This window comes from Eurosta solidaginis, chromosome 1, assembly GCF_040869045.1.
Source record: "Eurosta solidaginis isolate ZX-2024a chromosome 1, ASM4086904v1, whole genome shotgun sequence".
NCBI lineage: Eukaryota > Metazoa > Arthropoda > Insecta > Diptera > Tephritidae > Eurosta > Eurosta solidaginis.
In genome coordinates this window covers 97,504,072-97,529,240 of record NC_090319.1, presented here as the reverse complement: position 1 = coordinate 97,529,240, position 25,169 = coordinate 97,504,072, and the positions used below count along the sequence as shown (strand labels likewise).

Here is a 25,169-nt window from a genome sequence, read left to right as displayed (position 1 = left end):
CAGCAAGGAGCCACAAACGATTTAAAGAAATCGCGTGGTAGACGTCGTCCAAAGAGATTTTAGACCGAGCTTCTCTTCCAATTTGATTCGTGCTCCTTTTTAATTTTTCTTACAAATTGGCGGGGACCTTCTTGTTTTATGCCGACTCCGAACAGCATCTGCAAGGCAGATGAGTTTTCACTGAGAGCTTTTCACTGCCGAGGGGCGACTGCTTGGAAAAATATTCTTCTAATTGAAAAAACTTGTTTCAACCATTTTTTATGTTTCTTTGGCCGGAGAGTTAACCCCGGATCATCGGTGTGGTAGGCAGAGCACGCTACCATCACACCACGGCGTAAGTGAATGTAATACAGTCCCTCCGCAAGGATCTACTCCTGAAATTTTTTGATCGATCCGCAAGAATTTGAACCGCATTATCTTGAAATGTCAGCCATTGGTCCTGGCAAAAACCCCGGATCACTCTAGAATATAGAACCGGTTGCCGTGGGAGGTCCAAAATGGCCAAAACGTCGATTTCTTTTAATACCTACATATAAACATAACCTTTCCTAAATATTTTTTTTTTTTTTTCAAATAAGAAAATCAAGTTGTTTAACGTGAGGGCGCCGCCACCGCCAATAAAGTGATCGGCGTAAACCTCTACTAAGAAGTCGGCTTCAAAACATGCAAACGCTCGTTAGGCTTAACCTGTTAGTTTTGTTGAATTTGCAGCGCGCCATTATAAAAAAATGTATTGCTGATGGCAAAACTGATTAATTACGCTTCATTACTACTATCAACCAGGCGTATTTCTGACAATGGTGTTGGTGGTACCACCTGGGAGATTTTTTTCAACTCCACCTCAGCTCGATATGCAAAGTAGGATATCAACTTGAGAAATGTGTTGAATATACATTTGAGAACTGTACATTTCTCAAAATCTGTCGAAATTAGGATAATAATTGGAAAATATTAATGACGTTGGAGATCAACTCAAAAACTTTTAATTTCAAAAAATTTTTCAAAAGTTGATAGTGATTAGAGAATGAAGTTGGATATCAGCTCGAGAACTATCTGGTTTAAAGATAATTAAATAAAGATGTTAGATATCACTTCCGGAACTAGATATATATTTCGCTGGAGAATTTTTTTTTCATGTTTGTTGGGTAAACAAAATCCAGCACGTCAACAGTATCTACAAATTATCTAGATAATAAAAAAACCAATGTTGCCGCACAAAAAAGCATACCTCAAAGGCTGCCTTAAACTGTGACTGAAAAACTGCTCAGTAGATTAACTGGAGTTTAAATTTGACTAGAGTTTAAGCAAACTTAGTTTAAGCTTAGCTTAACCAACTACTGAAAAACCGGGCCTAAGGAGAATAGGAGTTTAATTGGAGGGGAACTACCAAGTGAACGAGAGGTCGACTGCGTTCTTTTTGTTGTTACTACCAAAATGAGGGTTTTAGTACATTATACTCTATCTGTTAGGTTATAAATGCTTGAAGGCATATTTTGGCCAGGGCTAATTTTAATTCTTTTTTGCAGTACTCCATGTTCCTATACACCGAGGAGGATCTTATGCATTACTCCAAGTACATTGTAAATCCAGTTACATTCACAACATTACAGGATAAGATAGAGAAACGCGTTTTTCGGTGTCCCGAAGAATTTCTTAACGAAACGAAATGGATTTTGCATAACGCACTTATACTAAGCAGCGGCAGTAAGTAATCAATAGGAAAAAAACAGAACCGAATATCATTCCTAACTAAATGTCGCCTTTACCCTCCCAAATATAGCCTCCAGCAAAGAAGTGTTCACCGCCAAGGCCATACTCAAGGTATGCCGTCAGGAAACCAATGAAATCGACACTTGCGGTGAATGTTATTTAAATGCCAATACACGTACCGATTGGTTTGTAGATGTATGCTCCCAACCACATCTCTTACTTTGGGCAAAATTGAAAGGATTTCCCTATTGGCCAGCCAAAGCTATGGGACCGGGACAAGGACTGTCACATGTTAATGTACGCTTCTTTGGCGAACATGATCGGGCGTTTGTGCCAGTGAAAGATTGCTTCCTCTACTCTGAACAGGATCCAAATACACAAACCGGAAAGCGATCTGCACGCGAATTGGCCGATTGCATTAAAGAAGTGGAATTGCATATTGCAAAAATAAAATCAAAAGTCGGTACGTTCAAGTATGCCAAATTAAAAACACCATACGAACCAGCCGAAGAGTTACAACAATTGGAAATGATGATGCCAGGTGTAACAGAGTATATGAAGAAGCAACAGGCTTTGCTGCCAAAACCTCCGCTGCAGTATAAAATTGTAAAAACGGCAGACAATCATTTGTCGATTATTAAGAAAGCAAGCACTACAGAATCATCAGGAAATGACTCGGACAATTCTGGTAGTCCGAGTAAAAAATCGGGTGGTGGCGGCGGCACATGCGCAAACAGTGTTTCTGGCAGTGTTAATGAAATAAAGCCGTCATTGATTGCATCTAAATATGAGGTTGTTAATAAAGTTAGTTCCGACGAAAGTAATACATCAAAAGTGACTGCAGTGATATTAAAACGAAAATCGAGTAGCGAACGAAAAAAAGAGGCTGGTGGCGAAGATCTAGAGTTACCATTGCCGAAAATGATTAAATTTGATGAAGAGGAAGGAGCTACCAGAAAGAAAGTAAACGTGAACAATGCAAGTGGCAGCGCAAATACGATTGCGACCGGCAAGCGGAAGCTTGGCACAGATACTGGCAGCCCAAATACAAGCATTGGTAGTGTTGGTAGTGGCTGCAGTGCTACGACTAAAAATGCTGACACTGAGCGTCATCGTTCGAAGCATGCGAAACATGAGAAACACGAGACCCCGCCTCGTGTACCATTGATTAAACTTAAGACGAAAGCAAATGAATTGGTCTCTGACGTTGAGTCGAAAGGAACAGCTCCCCCTGCAGCAACATCTGATTCTAACAATAGTACTGTTAGCTCAGCGAAGTTGGATGCAACAACGAGGGAAGGGAAAACACCGACAATGATAACGGCAACGAATGTAGCAAAGGAAGAATTTATATCGGCAACAGTACAAACGTCACCAGCAACGCCTCAAACGAAGAATGCTCAAGCGATGATGCAAATATTAGTGAAAAATAAGCATGGTGTGACAATTAAGAAAATATCAAAAGATGGAGGCAAGAAGTCGCATGGTGAACCGGCTAAACCAATGATATCAGCAATGGCGACTGCAAATACAAATAACGCTCAGGCGCAGTTACCAGCCGAAGAAAACAATCCAGGAGTAGATCCGGCAAATGGTAAACAACAACAAAATAACAACAACAACACAAGTAGTGGCAACAAACAGAAAGCCAATAGCAGTGCTACTAGTTGCCCGCTTAAAAAGGAGAATGATAGTGCAACTGCGGGAAAATCTGCAGCTACCACACATATACTCAAAGATTTGGTGCCATTTGTGGAAATAAAAAAAGAAGTTGCTTCGGATGATGAAACGGATATACAAATGCCTGCGAAATCGGGCAAGCAGACGCGTACAAGCGCGGACATTAAAATAAAAGCAACAACTGCCGCTCCACCTGCCACAGTAGCTGTGCCGGCACCGAAACCGGCTATGCCGGCCCCCCTGCTACCTAATCCAGCATCATCAACTTTGCAACCGAACTTATCATTAGTGAAGAAGGAAGTTATGTCCGATGAAGAGGAATTGGCGACAAACGCTGCCGTAGGAGCAACCGGTTCATCATCTGCTTCTACTACGCAAATGTCCCTTAGTGTGTCAGCGCAACCTGGCGATAAGGCATGCGAAACACAAACAACAAATGCAGCGATTCCACCTACTTTGACGGATGCAGTACGTGTGGGTGATACTATGATCCAACGTGTTAATGTAAAAAACACGCGTAGCATGCAGCCAACTTTAATTGCATTGAAATCACAGGCGCAGGTAGCACAAGAAGCGGCTGCTGCAATGGATGCAGCGACAGCAGCTGTTGCAGCAGCTATGAATACAAGCCCGCCTGTCAGACGACCGATTGCGCGTGGTGTCCCCTATGGTCCGTTGCCAGCATCGGCGGTGGCACATACACCGGCACAAAAAAGTACAGTTACATTTAATAATACAACAAATCGTACGCTAGTGCAGCAACAACAGCCGCAACAACAACAAACAGCACCGCCACAAGTGATAGCACAACCGGTGCACGCACCCTTAACATCCTCATTGCAAGTTTCGCAGCAGCGCGCACGAAAATCGTTTACGAATCGTGTAACACCCGATATTAGCCCGGCGAGCAAAATAATTTCTGTGGCTGCACAGCCATCACCAACAGGTTTGCCGACACCTTCGACATCACCTTGTATGCCGAACAACGATATGAAACGAACATTGCTAAAGAATAGTATGGTATCCATACCAAGGCAAGCGTGGTCGCCGCATGAATCATCACAACGTAATGCCAACGTGAGCAGCAACAGCAACAATACCGCCAGCCACAGCACGCATTCAATTCCAGTGCCACCATTAACTGCTGTCTCCAAGATGCCCACAGTTGTGGCTTCCTTGAGTGGTGACAACAATATTACAGGAAATTCGACTACTAACCATAATGCAAATTTGTCATGCAATTCCTCCACCTCCTTTGGCAATGTTACTATCAATAGTACACCAATAGCCACTCCAATCGTCAGCTGCAATGGGACTTTGGGTTCAAATGGTCCAACACTATTAACACCGCTCACCATGTCAGCACCACCACCATTGGCTGGTCTCTCACAACCATCTATCAATATATTAGCGCCCACATCTGTCGTTTCTATGGCAGCTGGCTTACCAATATTGGGCACCAACAGTAACATAAGTAGTAGCAGTAGTAACATTAGCGGCTCCATATCCATATCATCAGCAATTGAGTTATCTGCACAGACAGTTATTGCCAGCACGAGCAGCATAAGCGGAATGGCAAGTACCTCGTATACTGATTTTGTGACACCCACAATGGCGGCAATGGTTACTGATGCGATTTGTCGTGGCCCACCAAAAATGATAAAACGTCCCAATGGTCCTTTGCAATCGGAAGGCGCAACAATGTTTCCCTCGCAAGCGGGGCCGGTCTGTCAAACGTTGGTAGATAATGCGCACAAGGTGAGTGGGATTCAGTTAATTTTTAGATTTTATAAGCAAAATCAGGGTAGAATTTGAGTCTCATCCTAAATATTATTATACTGTTATCATTACCTATAAACCGCGGCCGCCGTGGTGTGGTGGTCACGTGGACCGCCTAAACAATGGAGGTTGAGTAAATTAATTCTTGTTGTTATATAGTCCTATTGATCGCGGGTTCGAATCGAGCTACAAGGCCTAACAATAATTATTTTATCACTATTGTTATGATAAATTATTTTTGCAAATAAAAAATTTTTTAATTAGAATAGAAGAAAGAAAAAATTTAGACAACTGCCAAAGCTCGTTGTATAGATCCATTTCGGGAACTGCTAAATTCCTTCATCGGCAACGTTTAGGCGCCGCTGTTTTAAGCATTCAGCTATCAAAGCGTCTCGATTCGAGCCCGCAATCTTGTAAATTAATTCCTTGATTTTTTACTTTTACAATCTTACTCTGAGTAACAGATGAAACAACTTTGATTTAGTACTTTCTGCATTATAAAATGTATCTATTTCTTTGCTAGCTAACGGATTTTTTCATATCAGTCATGGAGGACACAATGGTTGAGATGTCTGTTGGAGAAGAACCCGTCTTGCAAGCAAAAATTACGCTGCTGAAAATGGAGTTAGAACGCACCAAACAGACATATGAACAAGAGATTTCAGAACTTAAACGTACTTCAGATTTGATGATTTGTGAAATGCGTAAAAGTATGGAAAATGAGAAAACACGCATTGCCAACGAGATACGCAAGCAATGTGAACAAGAGCGTTTACGTTCCATTGAGGAGACTAAAAAGAAGCAATGGTGTTCGAATTGTGGACGTGAAGCACAATTTTATTGTTGTTGGAATACATCATATTGTGATTATCCATGCCAGCAAATGCATTGGTCACGTCATTCAGGAACATGCGCACAAACACGCCCTACAACTGTTAGTGCCGCAGATAGTTTAGCAAAACCACCAGCCAGCACTATGACAACAACTGTATCGACACTTGGCCATCAACAACAACAGGTGCAACAACAAACTATTGCTGTGGGTAAGGTTTCAAGTAGTGGCATATTGACTGTAACGCCATCAACAACTTCAATGGCTATGGCACACCAGCAAACGATAACGCATTACAATAAAAGTGCAATGATCAACAACAAAAAAGATAAACATACATCGTCTAAAATAGTTCATCAGCTATCTATTGCAAATTCTATTGCTGCTAGCAATACATTGGCCACAATAGCCACTTCAAATGCTTCTGGTGTGTCTGTGGCGGCAAGCGCAGCAAATGAATTACTTAAATTACCTTCGAATACATATTTACGTACAGTGCCACAATGTGGTAATAATAACAATAATAACAGTAGTGCTGGTGGTGCTAATATACGCGGCTCAACTTATGCAGTGCAACGTGTCAATATACCGGTAAGTAATGGAAATTTGTGTTTACTACGATTACTCGAAGAGCCAGCAGATGTTATGTTCAGAGAACAACAAAAATCGAACACTACAACGTTCGATTACATTCGTTAACATGATCGTGTTCAATGATCCAACTTGCTTAAACGAACATAATCGACATTGATTTAAAATCAACCAACTTATTGCATGCGTGAATATAATCAATTCAGGCGTTTGCTCGTTTGCCTCAACAGCGATTACATTCATCGGAATGGAAAGGCAAATATGAAAACTCCGTGCGTCTGAATATTTGCATGATTCTTCTGCCTTTACGTCACGGCGACAAGCTACATATAAACATTGCTTTCGATTCTGTTTCTTTGCCGAACTAAACGATACTAATTCTCGTGCTTTGATTATATTCTCCGCTTGACTTCGTTTGATCAATACAATCGTACGCAAAACCTGTTCGGTCATTCGATCGCAATCATGCTAACGGAGTCTAGTAAAGACAGATGCTGAGTTTATTCAATTATGAGTTTATTCGCATGATTGAATGTGAATGCAAGTTTTAGTGTTTGATTATATCAAGAAAATTGTGATTTTTGCAGTTCTCTGGTTATTTGTCCTAAATTTCTGCAGCAATCCTTCCATATCACATTTAAGTCAAATTCTACGAAACTGGTTAAACCTTCTTTTGAAATTATTATTTTTTGTTTGTTTTAAATTTCCCAATAACCTTCGTTTGATAGCAATATTTTTGAAATAGAATTAAGGGCTAGGCGGTCCACACGCCATAGATTTTCTTTGATATGCCCAGAAAAAAAATAAGTCAAAAGGCCCTTAAGGTTACCGGTCTTTCAACGAAGGCTTTTATAATAACGGTATGAGTCTGGGAGAGAATTTACTCCCTGAACTGCATATTTACAAACCAGCTGTAGTAATTTTATCAGGGCTTTCCTTGCAAAGCAACCACACGGCCAAGTAAACCACAGTTGAGATAGAGAGTTATGAGTGAACTAGAGATTCAACAATAGGCCGGGTCGATTCTAGGGATCAAAATAAGAAACTTTGCCGAAGGAACCATACCTCTAAAACGAATTCTGATGTCCCCCAATTTGGGTCGAACTTTTGGGTAGGGGCAAATTTTGAAAAATCCCACTTTGACCCATTTAGAGTGCTCCAATGTTGTTGTTGTTGTTGTAGCAATGCTCGCCCCACCTAATAGCCGCGACCGATCACAAATTGTCATCAATATCCTCTAACGGGAGTCCAAGGAAACTTGCCGTTTCAACAGGGGTGGACCATAAGGAAAGGGGTGTTAGAGGCGTTGGTTCCACATTACAATTAAAGAGATGGTTGGTGTCATGTGGGGACACATTGCAAGCGGGGCATACATTTTGTATGTCGGGGTTGATTCTGGATAGGTAAGAGTTTAACCTGTTACAGTATCCAGAACGAAGTTGAGCAAGAGTGACACGCGTTTCCCTGGGGAGTATGCGTTCCTCTTCCGCGAGTTCTGGATATTTTTCTTCAAGTACTGGATTCACCGGGCAATTCCCGACATAAAGGTCCGACGCCTGTCTATGGAGTTCACCAAGGACCTGCTTGTGTTTTTTCGCTTCATACGGCTGGGTTCTCAGGTGCCGTATTTCCTCAAAATGCTTACGGAGATGACTCCTTAGGCCCCTAGGCGGTGCTGGTTCGTCAATCAGATGTCTGTTGGGATGCCCAGGTTTCTGGGTATTCAACAGAAACTGCTTGGTCAGCATCTCATTTCTCTCCCTGATGGGGAGTATTCTCGCCTCATTATGCAGATGGTGTTCTGGGGACATAAGAAGACAGCCCGTGGCGATTCTGAGAGCAGTATTTTGGCAGGCCTGTAGTTTCTTCCAGTGGGTAGTTTTTAGGCTTGGCGACCATATGGGTGACGCGTAGCACGTAATCGGCTGGCTAATTGCTTTGTATGTGGTCATGAGCGTTTCTTTATCTTTTCCCCAGGTACTGCCAGCAAGGGATTTGAGGATTTTATTACGGCTCTGAATTCTCGGAACAATTGCGGTTGCGTGCGCACCAAAATGTAGATCCTGATCAAACGTCACACCCAAGATTTTGGGGTGTAGGACAGTCGGTAGCGTAGTGCCATCGACGTGGATGTTCAATATGGTCGACATTTGGGGCGTCCATGTTGTAAATAAGGTCGCGGAAGATTTAGTCGGTGACAATGCCAGGTTTCGCGAGGCGAAAAAACTGGAGAGATCAGGGAGATAGCCGTTTATTTTATTGCTAAGCTCATCGATCTCTGGGCCTGGGCCTGTGGCCATTATTGTGCAGTCATCGGCGTAGGAAACGATTGTGACTCCTTCCGGTGGTGAAGGTAGCTTAGATATGTAGAAATTAAACAAAAGTGGGGATAGGACACCACCCTGTGGCACCCCCTGTTTAATTCTCCTTGGTTTTGATGTTTCGTTTCTGAATTGCACCGATGCCTGCCGACCACCCAGATAATTTGCGGTCCACCTTTTAAGACATGGGGGAAGGGTAGACCCTTCCTGTTCTTGCAGTAACGAGCCATGGTTGACCGTATCAAAGGCTTTTGATAGGTCTAGCGCTACGAGTACTGTTCTATGGTGGGGGTATTGATTCAAATCGCAATTTATCTGGGTGCTAATGACATCTAGCGCGGAGGTAGTGCTATGGAGTTTTCTGAAGCCATGCTGATGAGGGGCTAGCTGCAAATGTGCTTGGAAATAAGGGAGCAAAATGGCTTCAAGCGTCTTTGCCACTGGCGATAGGAGAGATATCGGACGATATGACTCACCTATGTTAGCTGGTCTCCCAGGCTTTAGTAGCGGGACCACTTTGGCCATTTTCCATTTCTCGGGTATGACAAAGGTGGAAAGAGACAGGTTGAAGACATGCGCTAAATATTTGAAACCCTCTTTCCCTAGGTTTTTAAGCATCGGCATGGCTATGCCGTCTGGGCCCACTGCTTTGGATGGTTTAGCGCGACCACTGGCGTCCTCAACCTCTCTAGCGGTGATGGTGACTGGTGACGCGCTGAATTTGTGTTTATGTGCGTGTCTGTTGGCTCTCCGTCTATCTTTGTCAACCGTAGGATGCATTATATATTGTCGGCAGAAAGCGCTCGCGCATTTTTTCGCATCCGACAGCACCTTATCGCCAAAGGCGATGGAAACTTTGTCTTTGTGCTTAGTCGGATTCGATAGGGACTTTACGGTGGACCAAAGTTTACCTACACCGGTAGAGAGGTTACAACCTCTTAGGTGCTCTTCCCATTTCGCCCGCTTGTGTTCGTCCACAAGCAATCTGATGCGTTGGTTTATATCCCTTATTTGGGGGTCGCCTGGATCAAGCTGTCTTATAAGGTCGCATTCCCTCGCTAAGCTCGCGGCCTCCGCCGGGAAGTGGGCCGGATTTCGGGAATTCTCCCGGCGGGAATGAAATGTGCCGAGGCGGATTCAATGACCTTACGGAAGGCACGCTCCCCTTGGCGGGCATCAGTCGGGATAGGGAGGGCAGCAAAGCTGCTGTCTGTTGCAGATTTATATTCTTCCCACTTTCCTTTTTTGAAGTTTATGAAAGTGCGTTTTTCGGTGACGATGAAGTCGGCGGTACGCTCGAACGAAATAAGTATGGGCAGGTGGTCGGATGCCAATGTTGCCATCGGCTGCCAGTTGACGCAGTTTACGAGTTCTGCGCTCACGATTGAGATATCTGGCGAGCTATGACAGCTTCCTACCATACGTGTGGGGGCGTCTCCGTTTATTGTGCAGAACGTCGTTTCTTCTATTTGATCCGCCAACATCTCACCCCTACTGTCCGCCCGCAAGTTTGAATGCCATAGGTCGTGATGGGCATTGAAATCGCCTAAGATAATGCGATTGTTGCCAGTGAGTAAGGCCTCGATATTAGGGCGGTATCCACTGGGGAAACAGGTGACAGGAGGGATGTAGATGTTGATGATTTCTAGATTTGCATCGCCTGACCGAACAGATAGGCCTTGACGTTCTAAGACATTGTCCCTGCGGTCGATGCCAGGATCAAATATATAATATTGCACAGAGTGGTGTATAATAAACGCAAGGCCGCCTCCATTTCCGCTCTCGCGGTCTTTCCTGTGGACATTATACCCAGAGCAGGTCTGCAATGCAGATCTTGCTGTGATTTTAGTCTCTTGAATCGCAGCAATGCGGATGTTGTGCCGCTTCATGAAATCGACTATCTCCGTAATCTTCCCAGTTAGTCCATTACAGTTTAACTGCAGAATTCTGAAGTGCATGAGGGGTGACGCCGCCACTCTAGGGAACATGGCGCGATGAAACCCGTCGAGGGGTTGCCGTCGCGGAGACCAGAACATCTAGGAAAGTGGCACCACCCAAGGCAGGAGCTGCATTGAGCGGATGTCGCAAACCTATATATTCTGTGCTGGCAGACCGTGCAAACGGAGGTAGGGATTAAGAGTCTGTTTCCCTGACCTGCATGATTGCTGCCAGAAAAGAGGGGGGAGAATAAGACGGGGGCAGGGGCTAATGCTCAGCATTGCTACCAGCTTTACTACGAAGGTAGTAGTTATGAGTGGTTACAGCTGTTTGAGTTGTTGGCGCCGTGGGGCGCGAGCAGCAGCGGGTACTTGTTGTGGCTTGCTGAGCAGCGAGGCTGCTAGAAGGTAGTGGGGGGGGGGGGGGGGGGGGGCGCTTAGGCGTAGACTACGGGACGCCCTTGGGCGTGAGCAGCAAGGAGCCACAAAAGATTTATAAAAGTTACGTGGACGTCGGGTTTTGCGATCAAGCCCAGAACAACCTGTCCGATGCAACCATCCCTTGCACGAGACACACTGAACAGAATATGACCGTCCTAAAAAGATTCTTTTCTGGCAAATGCAGCAAAACCATTTCTAGGGACCGGGGTCAGGAGACGGACCCGGATTGGGTTCGATACCTTCCCGGAGGAAGAGAATATGTATGCAGTCCTGCTGCAAGGAGCTGCTGGGAGGGTAACAATTTGTGGGAAGGACGAAACAAATTAAATGGGGTCACACTGAAATGACAGTCCTTGGTCGGGAAAAATCCCGAGTCGCTCCGGTACATAGAACCGACTGCCTTGGGAAGCGGTGCTCCAATCGAGTCCAAATGTATGACCGACCCCACTATCTTTGGACGCCCGACCCACCGATGCCAGTGGCACACCCCCTGGAACCCCCCTGGGGGTTCACCATACAAACATTTCAAAAAATCGCCGGTTTTGCACTTTACATGAAAAAATCAGCTAAATGGCTATGTTTTTTCTTTATTTTCATTTATTTATTTATAATAATATTTATTATTTATTTATTATAATATCTATTTTTTCTCTTAAGAAATTTATTTAGTCAGAACATATGTAAATGAAAAAATTAATTTAAGTGACATAATTAATTTGTTTATTGGCCGTTAATGAATAAATATATATATTATTCTGTTTTATGAGCTCTAGGCCTGTTTGCATCACAGCGGAAGATTCCTGATGATGATCTCAGATTGAGATCGAAATATCGAAATTAAATACATATAAGCAACAAACGGAGTTGTTTTATTTAAAACAGGCCTAGAGCTCATAAAACAGAATAATATATATATTAATTTAAGTGAGTTATAGAAAAGAAACCAAAAAAAATTATTGTTTGAAGACTTTTACTTTCAAGTCCGGGCAATTTCGCACGGCTCTCTAATGTCGTCGCCATAACAGCCTCTACATTTTCCGGTATAACCCGTTTGGAAACGCTAGCTAGCAATTGAACATGTCGTTCCGTTCCTTGTATGTGTGATGGAATTTTTGGATCATTAAACGGTGGATCATCTTGATTTAAATATTCTTTCAATGTATCGTACGGAATGCTTCGCGTGAATGGTGGTTCAAATACGATATTTATATCATTCAAATTGATCATTTCCGTATAACTTGTGCAATTAAAGTTTATATCTGGTTTTTTATAAACTCTAAGTTCCATTGGCTCGTCAACATCGGTTCGATAGCGTAGAATTTTCTTGATGGCACAGTCGCGCTTTTCTTTGCTATCATCAAACAACATTGATAACAAGATATTTCCGAATACGCATAATATGAATTATCTTTAATTACTTGATTGACAATTTTGCTTAAACGAGGTTCTAGAAATCGTGACCAACCAATGAACTTGAAAAATAATGCACTGCCGTACACGACAGAGCTGTAATACTTGATATTGAAGTACATTGGCACATAACATTTAATTATAAATTCAACCAGAATTCTTAAATTTGCATCTGGATTTTCCGTTGTCACATATAATCGCAATAATCTAGCGGCCTTGGTGAGCCTCCGAGAATGTACAATTTTCCCTGGTTTGATGTTAGCCAGATCCACCGGAACCACGCCGCTAGAAATTGCATGGGCCATGTCGTATAAGTACTTCGAATCGGTGGAAAATTCAATTTTTTCTGGAGCAGGGGGCACATTTTGCAACTCAATGAACAAGTAAAGGTGTCTAAGTTCGGGTGTATCCGAACATTATATACTCAGCGTGAGCTTCAATTGTACATTTCATTTCAGATAAATTACTTTTCTACATAACACGTGGTACCGTCCGTTAAAAAAAATGTCTCCCCATTTTCTCTTACAATACAACTTGATAAGTGAAATATCATTGATTCAAAACAATTTTTTGCTAAGTTATAACTTATTATTCTAGTCTACGACCCTTTTAAACTTGTTTTATATCTACGTTGCCGTGGTCTTTAACCGATCCCGTCCTTTTTTACTAGAAATATTTTCTGCTATAATTTTTCTTCGAGTTATGGCTCCCGAAACATAGAAAATTGCTTAGTTATAAAAGGGCGGTGCCACAATCATTTTCAAAAATTTTAGTGTTTTCCAATTTAATGTTATAATTCAATTTAGAAAGTAAAATTCTATTGACACAGAGCTCTTTGTCGCTAAGATATAGCTTATTATTTTCGTCTACGACCCTTTTAAAAATCTGTTATATAAAAGTGGGCGTGGTCTTTAACCGATCTCGTCCATTTTTTCCAGAAATATTTTCTACTATACGGAAAATTTGTGTACCCAATTTTATTACGATCCGTTAATTTTTCTTCGTGTTATGGCTCCCGAAACAGAAAATTGCTTAGTCATAAAAGGGGTGGTGCCACGACCATTTTTTTTTAAATTGAAGTTTTTCCTATTTATTGTTATAAATCCACTTGGGAAATGAAATACCATTCATATAAAGCTCTTTTTTTCAAAGATATAACTTATTTTATTCGTCCACGACCCTTTTAAAAATCTTTTATATATAAGTGGGCGTGGTCCTTAACCGATGTTAATTTTTCTTCAAAGCATTACTTATAGTAAAGGCAACCTCTCTGCCGAATTGTGTTACGATAGGTTTAACGATTTTTGATTTATGATTAATAATATTTGTAAAATTGATTTCATCACAAGTGGGCGGTGCCACTCCCATTTAAGCATTTTTTTTTTAATTTTTATCAAGAGTTAATATCAGTCCACATGTCAAATTTCAACATTCTTGGTGTATTATTTAATAAATAATCAGGTTTTTTGTTTTCCAAAATGTTGTATATTTAAAATGTGGGCGTGGTTATCATCCGTTTCGCTCATTTTCAATACCAATCTATTCTGGGTCCAGATAAGTTCGTGTACCGAATTTGGTGAAGATATCTCAATATTTACTCAAGTTATCGTGTTAACGCACAGACGGATGAACGGACAAACGGACGGACATGGCTCAATCAAATTATTTTCGATACTGATGATTTTGATATATGGAAGCCTATAATCTATCTCGATTCCTTTATACCTGTACAACCAACCGTTATGCAATCAAAGTTAATATACTCTGTGTGCAATAGAATAGAAGCAGAAATTTGGACATAGAACATATATAGGAGAGAGAAATAGTAAAAAAAAGATAGCAAGCCGGAAAGTATGTAGAGAAAGAGAGAGATGAGAACCGATGAGTACTGCTACAAGAAGAAAAAGGAGAAATAATGAGAAAAAAGGTATGGAGGGAAAGAAAGACACAGAGAGATGGGAAAAGGAAGAAATAGCAGAGGGGTTGAAGTTTGAGAAGGAGAGAGGGGGAGAGGGCAGATAGAAAAGAGTATAACTTTGAAAGAGGGCGAGAGTATGTAAGATTTAAAAATTCGGGGAGAGGAGTGGGTAGGGATAGAGAATAGAAAAAAACTGAGAGTTCAGGAAAAATGGAGAAGAGAGAAATAGAGAGACAATGGGATGGAGTTATTCCGGAAGGTTATGCAAACCTATGAGGAAATAGGAGATGTAGTGAGGGACGTACAGAAGTTAAGAGTAAGTGCATGATAGGGGATGTAGAGACATAAAAGGGACGGTAGAGTGGGAATAACTAAGGTGGAAATGAGGGGAACGAGAAAGTAGAATAGACAGACAGGTAAATGTTTGGACAGAACAGGTTATTCTTGTTGTTGCAGTACTTTAACATGCTAAGCTGGTGGCTGTTCATGAACGGATTAAACGGAATATACTAAAATACCGACCATTGGTCGGATAAAAGCCGAATAATACTGGCTGTCGTGGGGCAAGCTCTAACGAGTCTGCTAAAATACATTCTTTCTAAAATCATATTTATATATATATATATTTGTTTAAAACCTATTTTTCTTATTTCTAATGGCGCACAGTTACCCATCACAGCACTGGTGCAACGCGGCAGTAGTTGGGAATTGACAAGTGCTGCACCAAACAACAATACGGGTATTACAAACATGGCTACATTAACTGCACCAGGATCAAATGTAAGCCCGGCATTATCGCAGCTAACATCTCAGCAACAACATCAACAGCGAATGATAAGTGGCAGTGGTGGAACATCAAATATGTCAATGTCCAGGGGAAATTCGAGAAATCGTTCAGCTGCTATGCAACAAACAATGCATGGCACCGCCACAAGTGGTGGATCATCCACAGCTGCAACGTCTTGTGGTGTTATCCGGCCGACAAAAATGTGATTATGCGCTGAAATCGAGTCTAATGTAAATATCGGTAGTCGTACTACACAAAATGTATTAAATACGAGCAGCAGCAGATCGAACAGCAGCTACAGTAACGGAGCAGGACGATTAATGGCATTAAGAGTCAAAAATGCAATGATAGCACAGGCAGTAGCAATGGCAGCAGCATCCGGCTCAGCAGGGGGAGAAGGATGAGGAGGAGCTGCTGTATCAGCTGCAGGAGCAATGGAAAAAATTGTTTATCAACCCATCTTGATCGGGCAATTGCGGCCGCATGTCGATTTCTCTCATGAGTAGGTCACTACAAAGCTGGATGAGAGTTGAATGGAAGGCAAAAGTCGTACTGTATTAATTTCAGAGTATTACACTTTGAAGTGTGATCAGTTTAGCTGTATTATTTTACCTTCATATCAACACTAAAACAACGAAGTGCTGTGCACTCTGACTATGTAAATATTTACCGACATAATTTATTTATTTAATACCGCATTTTGATTTAATTTTAATGTTAGATAATACTACTTATTTTAGATTATAAGTATTTGTAAATAAGTGGTCATATTTTCGTAATTAAAGTATATTGAATTTTAAAAAGTTATAATTGTATGTTGAAACATACAGAGACATACATACATACTAGCAAACTTACATACATTTATGGCTAAAATTATACAATAAAATTTGTCATACTCATATTCATATTCATCGAGAAGTACTACAGAAGCAAAGCTTGCATGTGCATATTCATATACATATATATATCATATGTACATAAACACGAATACACTGCAACGTATTGACATACATATATATACAAAATATAAATATATATACACTACATAACAATGAAACTAAAAAAGAATATTTATAGTGTTTATTTTGTTTAATTATTTTAAAAGTATGGCTAAACTTGAAACGAAATATGTATTTATAATTAACCTTAAATAGTATCAAATATAAATATCACACACCACATACATACATATGTATTTATGTATGCATGTATCGACGGCTGAGCAAAGATCGCTCGATCAGGGAAGGGACTGTAACTTAGAATGTAACTCAATAAGTTCTCAGCTGTCATTGAGCGTCTTTTGAAACAAATAAGAGGTAGGGTCTTCTGGAACCGGATGTTTGTATTGTGCGTTTACTTTTCCAAACTTCCATCTGAGTTGGATCCATCGATCTTTCGCTTGACCGTCGATATGTTATTTATATTTTTTATAAAACGATTTGCGATAGAAAATATGCATGGGTTACTATAGACTTTATATATTTATTTGGCGCATGCAGATTTTTACTATGAATTTTATTTTGAAAAAGACTGCAGTTTTACGCATTCACAAAATCGTTTCATGTATTTAAGATTTTTTAACTTTAATGTTTATATAATGTTTTTGAAAATGCTAGTCCTTTAACTTTGAATTCTTCATGAATCACACTTGTAACACGGCTTAGGGCAGTAATAAATAAATAAATACTGTGTGTGCAGTATTATTATGTAAAATCTGTAGTTTCACATGCATATGCATTTTTGGCTGAGGAGCTACACAAAATAGAAGTACATGAAAAAATACATACATATCGTCGGCTTAGAGTGCGAACCTGCTAAGTACCCTTTTTCCAAAAATTTCTTATTTATGCAGTTTTGCAGAGCAGGAGCTAATGCATCGTAATAGCAAATATTGGCCAAACACAAAGTAAATCAACTTTTTGATGAGTTCATTGTATATGCTTTCAATGAAAGGTTTAAATAGTTTTCTGCCTGATATGTAAATTAGCAGTTTTGCACTCCAAGCCGAAGATATTTAATAAACACAAACACACCGATGTATTTTTTCTATATAAAAAGTAAATGTAATTAATACATATAACATATTTTTATTATTATTATGACTACTAAGTGCTACATAGTTTAAACATCAATAATATGAGTATAAGATATTACAAAAACTCGTTTTCCGCGTGTAAAAAAAAAAATAAAAGGTTAATTTACAAATAAAAAGTTCACAAAATAATCAAGTAATGAAGTTAAAATCTGTGGATTTAAATGATTGCTACTATAAAATAAAAGATGAAGCATTAAATGAAAATATAAACGTTATTTAACTTATTTTTTAGTTAAAAAAAACTTAATCTTTATGTGAAGTTTATGAACATGAATTACTTTCTAAACTATTTCCAATTATATTTTATTAAGAGTCAGTTGAAATTTAGAAAAAAATAAAATTTTAAAAAATGTTAAAAAAATAAAATTTTTATCTTCTGAGAAAACCAATTGACCATTTCTAAAATCGCTTCCGAAAAAACACGCGTAAATCTGATTATTTATAAATCCAACGACTTTTTTTTAGAACCCAAGTTAACGATTCGCAAATCCAGCTAACACTTTCTAACATCCCATTGACTATTCTAAAGCCCGACATACTCTTTCTAAAATAAAACTGGAACATTTTTAGATTCAATTCAGCATTTAGATGCTTAAATTTTGAATTTCCCTACACATAAATACAATTTGATTACTCTTTCTGACTAAATAATGAGTTATCATACAATTGAACAAAATAAATAATCAAATATGCATACCTTTGATGATCAAAATCTGAAAAGCATTTTTCGATCACTTTTTGGAATCATTTTTGAAGTCCTTTGATGATTAAATTTTAATATTTTATAAAAACCAACAAAAAGAATAATCAAATATGCTTACCTTTGATGATCAAAAACTGAGTATAGTTTTTCAATCACATTTTGGAATCATATTTGAATCAAATGTGTTTACTTTAGGTGATCAAAAATTCATAATCATTTTTAATTCAGTTTTCTGAATCTTTTCTGACCAAATTTGTTGACAGAATAATGAATTTTATACTAGCTAAAATTTTACTTTTCATTAAAAATCTTATTTTTTTCACATACACACATTTTTTCAATCACGAAGTTCAGAAAAAATATGTACATACATATATAAAAATTTTATTATTAAGAAATTCTAAGACACAATATAATGCAAATGCTGCTCGACCGAAGATTTCCCCAAATATTTCTCATCCTCCCGCTTCCCAGAAAATACATAAGTTGGACAATACAAAGGACATCCCGTACCGTATCTTATTTTAAGATATTGACGATCACAGCTGATATTGGATGTTGTAGTCGCAGGATAATATCAGTCAAGTTTGTTTGCGAGTGACCTGTGGTGCAAATAGCTCACTTCCGCTCACTTCATAAATTATTCAAAAATCTCAACCAAAACGATTGAGATATGTTCACGAATATGATCAGACTGACTGTGAAAAGCAGTCAAATATTACTCTAAAACAATTAAAGCTGAATTTTACAATGATATCAAATATGAATAAAAAGCGTTTCGAAATAGGAATCATAAATGATTATTCAAGAATAATCACATTTAAGGTACATTTTTCTCCCGACGATACATTAATTTTCGCACAGAAAATGCTTTTAAATTTGAACGCTTTTAATCATCTTGGGGTGTGGTATTTAAATATTTTTTGATCAAAATTTTCAAAAAATGCTGGCTGGGTTAATATACAAATAAAAATATTAAAGGTGTTAGATATTCACTCAAAATTTAATGGTATTGAAAAAAAGTTGTACACTATCACCAAAACATTCATTGCTAGTGGCTAAATTTCGACAATCACTGAAAAATCTGTATTCTTAAACATTTTTTACCATCGCTAAATTTGCGTTGTGGCTTCGATTTACGTTTGGGTTGCGGCTACCGAGAAATCATTAGGAGCTATACCAAAAATAATGCTCGTCCGCCCCTGTGCAGCCGTCAACAATTTATTTGCACGTACCTTTTTGCAACAAATTTCGTGTAAATTAACATATTGTATTGAAAGTTGAAAGAAGACTTTTATTGTTATAAGAAAGGTTCTCAATGAAAATGAACAATCTGTCGATCTATCATCACGCCCTATTTTTTATATTGTTACGAATATTAGAAACACTAAGGGGTACTGTCATCTCTAAGCGATGCTAAGCAGCGCCTTGCATGCACATCCATAAATCAATCATTATGTATCTACATAAACGAATCAATCATTATGTCTACACATATGTACGTACACGCAGCGGAGAAGCAACGCACAAACACATGCAGATATCTTATCTGAGATATGCAATTATAATTGTGGAAGTGTCGCTCACAAACACACGCGCATATGAGAGCTATACACGTACATCTGTAGTTATAATTATAACAGATAACCAACTAGTAGATTCTAGAACAGAAGCGCCTAGAAGATGCAACGAGGAAATCAAAGAGTAGTAGCGACAGTAGAGGCGCTGCAATCAGTTTTGATTAAGCACGCTATCTGTCGAGCAATAGTAGAGTTATTTATTGTGAAGTACTTTGATAAAGGCCATTTTGCATTATTAAATATTGGAGTTATTTATTCAACAGTTTAGTGATTCGAACTTGGCAGAAGGTTGCAAATAAGAGGATTTGCAGTAAATTCGTTACAATTGGTGTCAGAAGAGGAATTGTTGAATAAATTCCGAAGATTGGGAATACAATTTGGACATGGCAAAATTGAGTGAATTGACGATCCAGCAACTTAAGGAGGAGTTGGAAGTCCGTGGATTGGCTACTTTTGGCGATAAATCCCAGCTACAAAAACGACTAAGTGTACCTATGATATTTGAAGGAATCATCAATGCTGAGGAGTATGTCTTTCATTATGATAGCGACAAAACAACAACAAAAATGGAAGAAAAAAATGAAACACCGCAGACAGTGATGAGCACAATATCTGTACAAACATCGACAATGGCATCTCAGCTGGAGTCACAGGAGGCACGCATTTCAGAAATGGCGTCGCAAATGTCATCTCAATTGGAAGAACAGAAGACATACATATATGTCATCTCAACTGGAAGCGCAAGAGGCACGTATATCTGGAATGTAGACAAAAATTTCGGAACAGGTATCATCGCAGCTCTTTGGGAAACTGGAAGAGCAGGATGCAAAAATTTTACAACTCGAGGACATAATTGATGCCGAGATAGAAGCGTTGAAATGTCTTATGCAACAGTTACAACTAAATCGCCCAGCTGTTCCAGCGAGCAATCCGAAGGTAAAAACTCCATCTTTTGACGGCTCTGTTCCTTTCGAGGTATTCAAGCTTCAATTTGAGAAGACGTCACCAGTGAACAACTGGAATGCTGAAGATAAAGTTGCTGCTCTATTCGTAGCATTGAAAGGCCAGCAGCCGAAATCCTACAGACGATTCCCGAAGGAGAGCGGAACAACTATGAAGCATTGATGGTCGCTGTCGAGAGACGTTATGGAAGCGAGCATAGAAAACAGATATACCAAATTGAGTTGCAAAACCGTTACCAAAAAGCAAATGAGACATTACAGGAGTTTGCTTCGGATATTGAAAGATTGGCTCATCTTGCAAATGCGGACGCACCCGTGGAATACACTGAAAGGGTAAAGATTCAGAGTTTTATTAACGGCATACGGGACGTCGAAACGAAGCGAGCCACATACGCGAACCCAAAGCCAACATTTGCTGAAACGGTATCCCATGCACTGACTCAGGAAACAGCGTCACTTTTGAGTAAGCCCGCATACAAAGCTCATCGCGTGGAAGTGGAAAGGCCAGATTGGGTAGACACAATTTTGGAAGCACTGAAGGGATTACAACAAAACAATGCCGGAGTTATGAAGTGTTTCAAGTGCGGTAACCCAAGTCACATTGCACGTCATTGCAGCACCGGTCACGGTAGTTCCAACTTGGCTGGTCGTAAACGCAAAGCTGGAGGAGATAAGCAAGAGCGAGTCAAATGTAAAGATCGAAAACTTGCCCCAGCTTTCGAATCTTTAATCCGATCCGATTTGGTCAACAGGAGAGTAAAGCCATTACCTGGAGCAAGATTGCGTACGATTACTGGTGAGTATAACCAAGTCCAGGGAGAAGTGGTATGTGAAGTCTTAATTGGGGAGGTCATGGTTCTACACAAATTCGTTGCGGCAGAGATCGTTGATGAAGTCATATTGGGAGTGGATTTCTTAGTTGACTATGACATCAGGATCGATATGCAGAGAAGGATTATGCAGTATAAGAACCAGTAGTTATAATTATAACAGATAACCAACTAGTAGATTCTAGAACAGAAGCGCCTAGGAGATGCAACGAGGAAATCAAAGAGTATAAAAGGCAGCGACAGTAGAGGTGCTACAATCAGTTTTGATTAAGCAAGCTATCTGTCGAGCAATAGTAGATTTATTTATTGTGAAGTACTTTAATAAAAGCCATTTTGCATTATTAAATATTGGATTTATTTATTCAACAGTTTAGTGATTCGAACTTAGCAGAAGGTTGCAAATAAGAGGATTTGCAGTAAATTCGTTACAATATATAGAAGATTCCAGAAAAAACTCAATCGGCAATATTTTACAGTATCTAAAAACGGTGTATACTGGAATGTTCTACCGTCATCCCTTGCCAAGTTTGGTTAAGACACAAATTGGTTTCGGCATTGTGCCTCTTTAGTGTCATCTTTCGTTATATAAAAAATCTTATATTTGGCATGTAGTGTGCTGGCTGATTGAGAATGACCATATCATCGTCTACTTATTGAGGTTTTTAGAAATTAGTAGCGCAGTTCATATCCGGGTTAGTACTTGACCAAAAAAAGTTTCAAAATCGGATGAGTGGAATGTTACCCTATCTCGGCTGCCGCTCCGGAAACGCCCTGTCTAAGGAGGCTCTTGAAAAACGTCCTATATTTGAATTTGTTTGAAGAAGGTCTAGTTCAAAATTTCTTTCAAAAATAGCTTCTCCGAATTTCAATATATTTTGAGCTGAGATAAGGTGTTTTTGAAACAGGTTTTCATGGGTACGGGAATATTTACATGGCGGTAAATTGGTTAACAACGATACTGACGAACCCCTTTGAACTCTGCTACTCCCAAACAAGACCATGCAATCTAGGCATTTAAGTGAAACGCAGTGCTAGGGCAACTTAGGTCAATGACGAGAAAGATCTTTAACAAAGTTAAAAATAACCGACTCGAAGGGGATTGGGTTGCTTACAGATGAAATCATAAACGCAATACTGTGAAAACCTAGATACAATAAATGGCACATCAAAAACTCGGAAACTACTATCTGCATCAAACGGTGTTCCAATTGGCATAAAGAAGAATTATGACCAGACAGAAAACTCCTAAGGCCTTCTTTTTCTTCTTGTAGCGATAAGGACACTCCAGGAAGGTTTTGGAGAACTTTATGTATGTTGATAGTCCCTTACTATGAAGATACTAACCCGGCCCTCTTGAAAACGATTTGATTCAACAACGTCGAAACTTCTAGATCATTCAACCTCCTCTTTCGTTGAGGAAATTGTGTTCCCCAGAGCCTCGGCTGCTAGATAAACAGGATTTGCCACGTGTGAGGTCACAATTAGATTGTAGAAGCTTTCAATTGCAAGGGGTTGCCCCTTGAAAGGGTTAGCCTACGCCTACACAACCCCTGTAATGCCAAGTTCTATTTTGTACGTCACATCACCAGAAAAGGGGTTTTTCCTAAACCCGACGTCACAACTACGTCATTCGAGACTTACAAAACGAAGGGTTCAGATGGGGTGATACCATACCGGCCATGTTGTAAGCAGCTGTCCACAAGTTGATACTATTTCAAGTTGGCATTTTTTCAAAATGCTACTAGAAACAGGACAACTAAACCTAAAGCTTCTCTTCATTCATCCTGAAATATAGATACTCGATAGTTTTGCACATAAGGGACAATGCTTATTTTCGATGGATGAATGCATCTCAGCACCCATACCGGAAATGCAAATTGGCCAAAAACCTCTCGCCATAGAGAAATCTATGAATTATAATGAGTTCACCCTGGAAAGTCCTCTACATTAAGGGTGGCTCCGATAACCTTAACAACTTCCCTGTCCCCATACAAAGCGCTTTGAGAATGCCCCACGCCCATTAATTTTTTGTATTACTTAATTGAATAATATGAATATATGTATATTATAAAATAATCTAATCTAATATCTAATTATCTAATCTAATATATATTATAAATGGGAAAGTTTGGATGTTAAGATGTTTGGATGTTTGGATGTTTAGATGTTTGGATGTTTGGATGTTTGGATGTTTGGATGTTTGGATGTTTGTCCAGACGTTTGTCTTTGTGACTCAATAACGCAAGAACGGCTGGACCGATTTGGATGAAATTTTGCACACATATAGCCAATAGTCTAGAAGGATCTACTAGCTATATATTTTTCAAAAGGGGCGTGGTCCCCGCCCCCTAGGAACAGTTATAATTTCATTATTATATTTTTTCGTCTTTGCGACTGAATCACGCCAGAATGGCTACACGGATTTTGATGAAATTTGGGACACAGACAGTAGTCTACTAGCGAAATTTTTTTCGAACATGGAAAGAGGGGTGGGGGTCCCACGACCTCTTCGGGCAATTACTTTTTAATAATTTTTACACATTATAACTTTACGTATACTGGCCTTCACCAATATCACAGACTCAAGGGGTCAAATAAGTCGAGGGCTTACAAAGTAAGCAGTGACACCTCCGCCCGCCCCCTTTATCTCCCCCTCTGGTGTAAAATCCATAAATTGTTATAACTCAATCTAAATTTTCTCCTAAATCAATAGTTTTTGGTATCTGGTACATACAGAACGAGATCTAGACAATTTTGGAGGAACGATCAGTGGTCCTCTCCTCTACTCCCGCCATCCGCCCTCCATCAATTGTTTTTATTAGCACGCTTTTATTAGCTTTACCTGTATGTTTCTATCTAACTTTTTATTCGCTCCAATGCGCCTGCTGCCTTATTAACATGGTTTTATAATTAGCTTCACCTTATTTGTAATCCCGTAAGGGTCATATCGAGACCCTTCCGGGATCATTTCTGGATGATTTTCGGGATCGGTCCGGGATTACGCCGGGGTAATTTCGGGACTTTTTCGGGACTATTTCGGGATAATTTTGGGACCCTTCCGGGATCATTTCTGTATAGCTTACGGGATCCGTCCGGGATCCCGTCGGGGTTATTTTGGAACATTTTCGGGGGACCCTTCCGGCATCATTTCTGGATGGTTTTCGGGATCCGTGCGGGATCTCGTCGGGGTCATATGGGGACTTTTTCGGGATCATTTGGGGGCTCTTCCGGCATCATTTCTGGATGGTTTTCGGGATCCGTCTGGGATCTCGTCGGGGTCATTTGGGGACTTTTTCGGGATCATTTTGGGGCTCATCCGGCATCATTTCTGGATGGTTTTCGGGATCCGTCCGGGATCCCGTCGGGGTCATTTCGGTACTTTTTCGCGACTAATACGGGATCATTTGGGAACCCTTTCGGCATCATTTCTGGATGGTTTTCGGGATCCGTCCGGGATCCCGTCGGGGTCATTTCGGAACTTTTTCGCGACTAATACGGGATCATTTGGGAACCCTTTCGGCATCATTTCTGGATGGTTTTCGGGATCCGTCCGGGATCCCATCAGGGTAATTTCGGGACTATTAGGGGAT

General features: G+C 40.0%; 1 protein-coding gene across 1 annotated transcript in view; it reads left to right on the top strand.

Annotated features, from left to right (window-relative positions):
- Nucleotides 1-17,893, top strand: part of Zmynd8 (Zinc finger MYND-type containing 8) — a 56,362-nt gene extending 38,469 nt beyond the window's left edge. Inside the window, exons 5-8 of the mRNA XM_067759296.1 lie at nucleotides 1,527-1,704; nucleotides 1,781-5,148; nucleotides 5,693-6,592; nucleotides 15,286-17,893. Coding sequence (XP_067615397.1) covers nucleotides 1,527-1,704; nucleotides 1,781-5,148; nucleotides 5,693-6,592; nucleotides 15,286-15,612 — 4,773 coding nt within the window. The 3' untranslated portion in view covers nucleotides 15,613-17,893. The remainder of the gene's footprint in view (nucleotides 1-1,526; nucleotides 1,705-1,780; nucleotides 5,149-5,692; nucleotides 6,593-15,285) is intronic.
- Nucleotides 17,894-25,169: the final 7,276 nt, after the last annotated feature.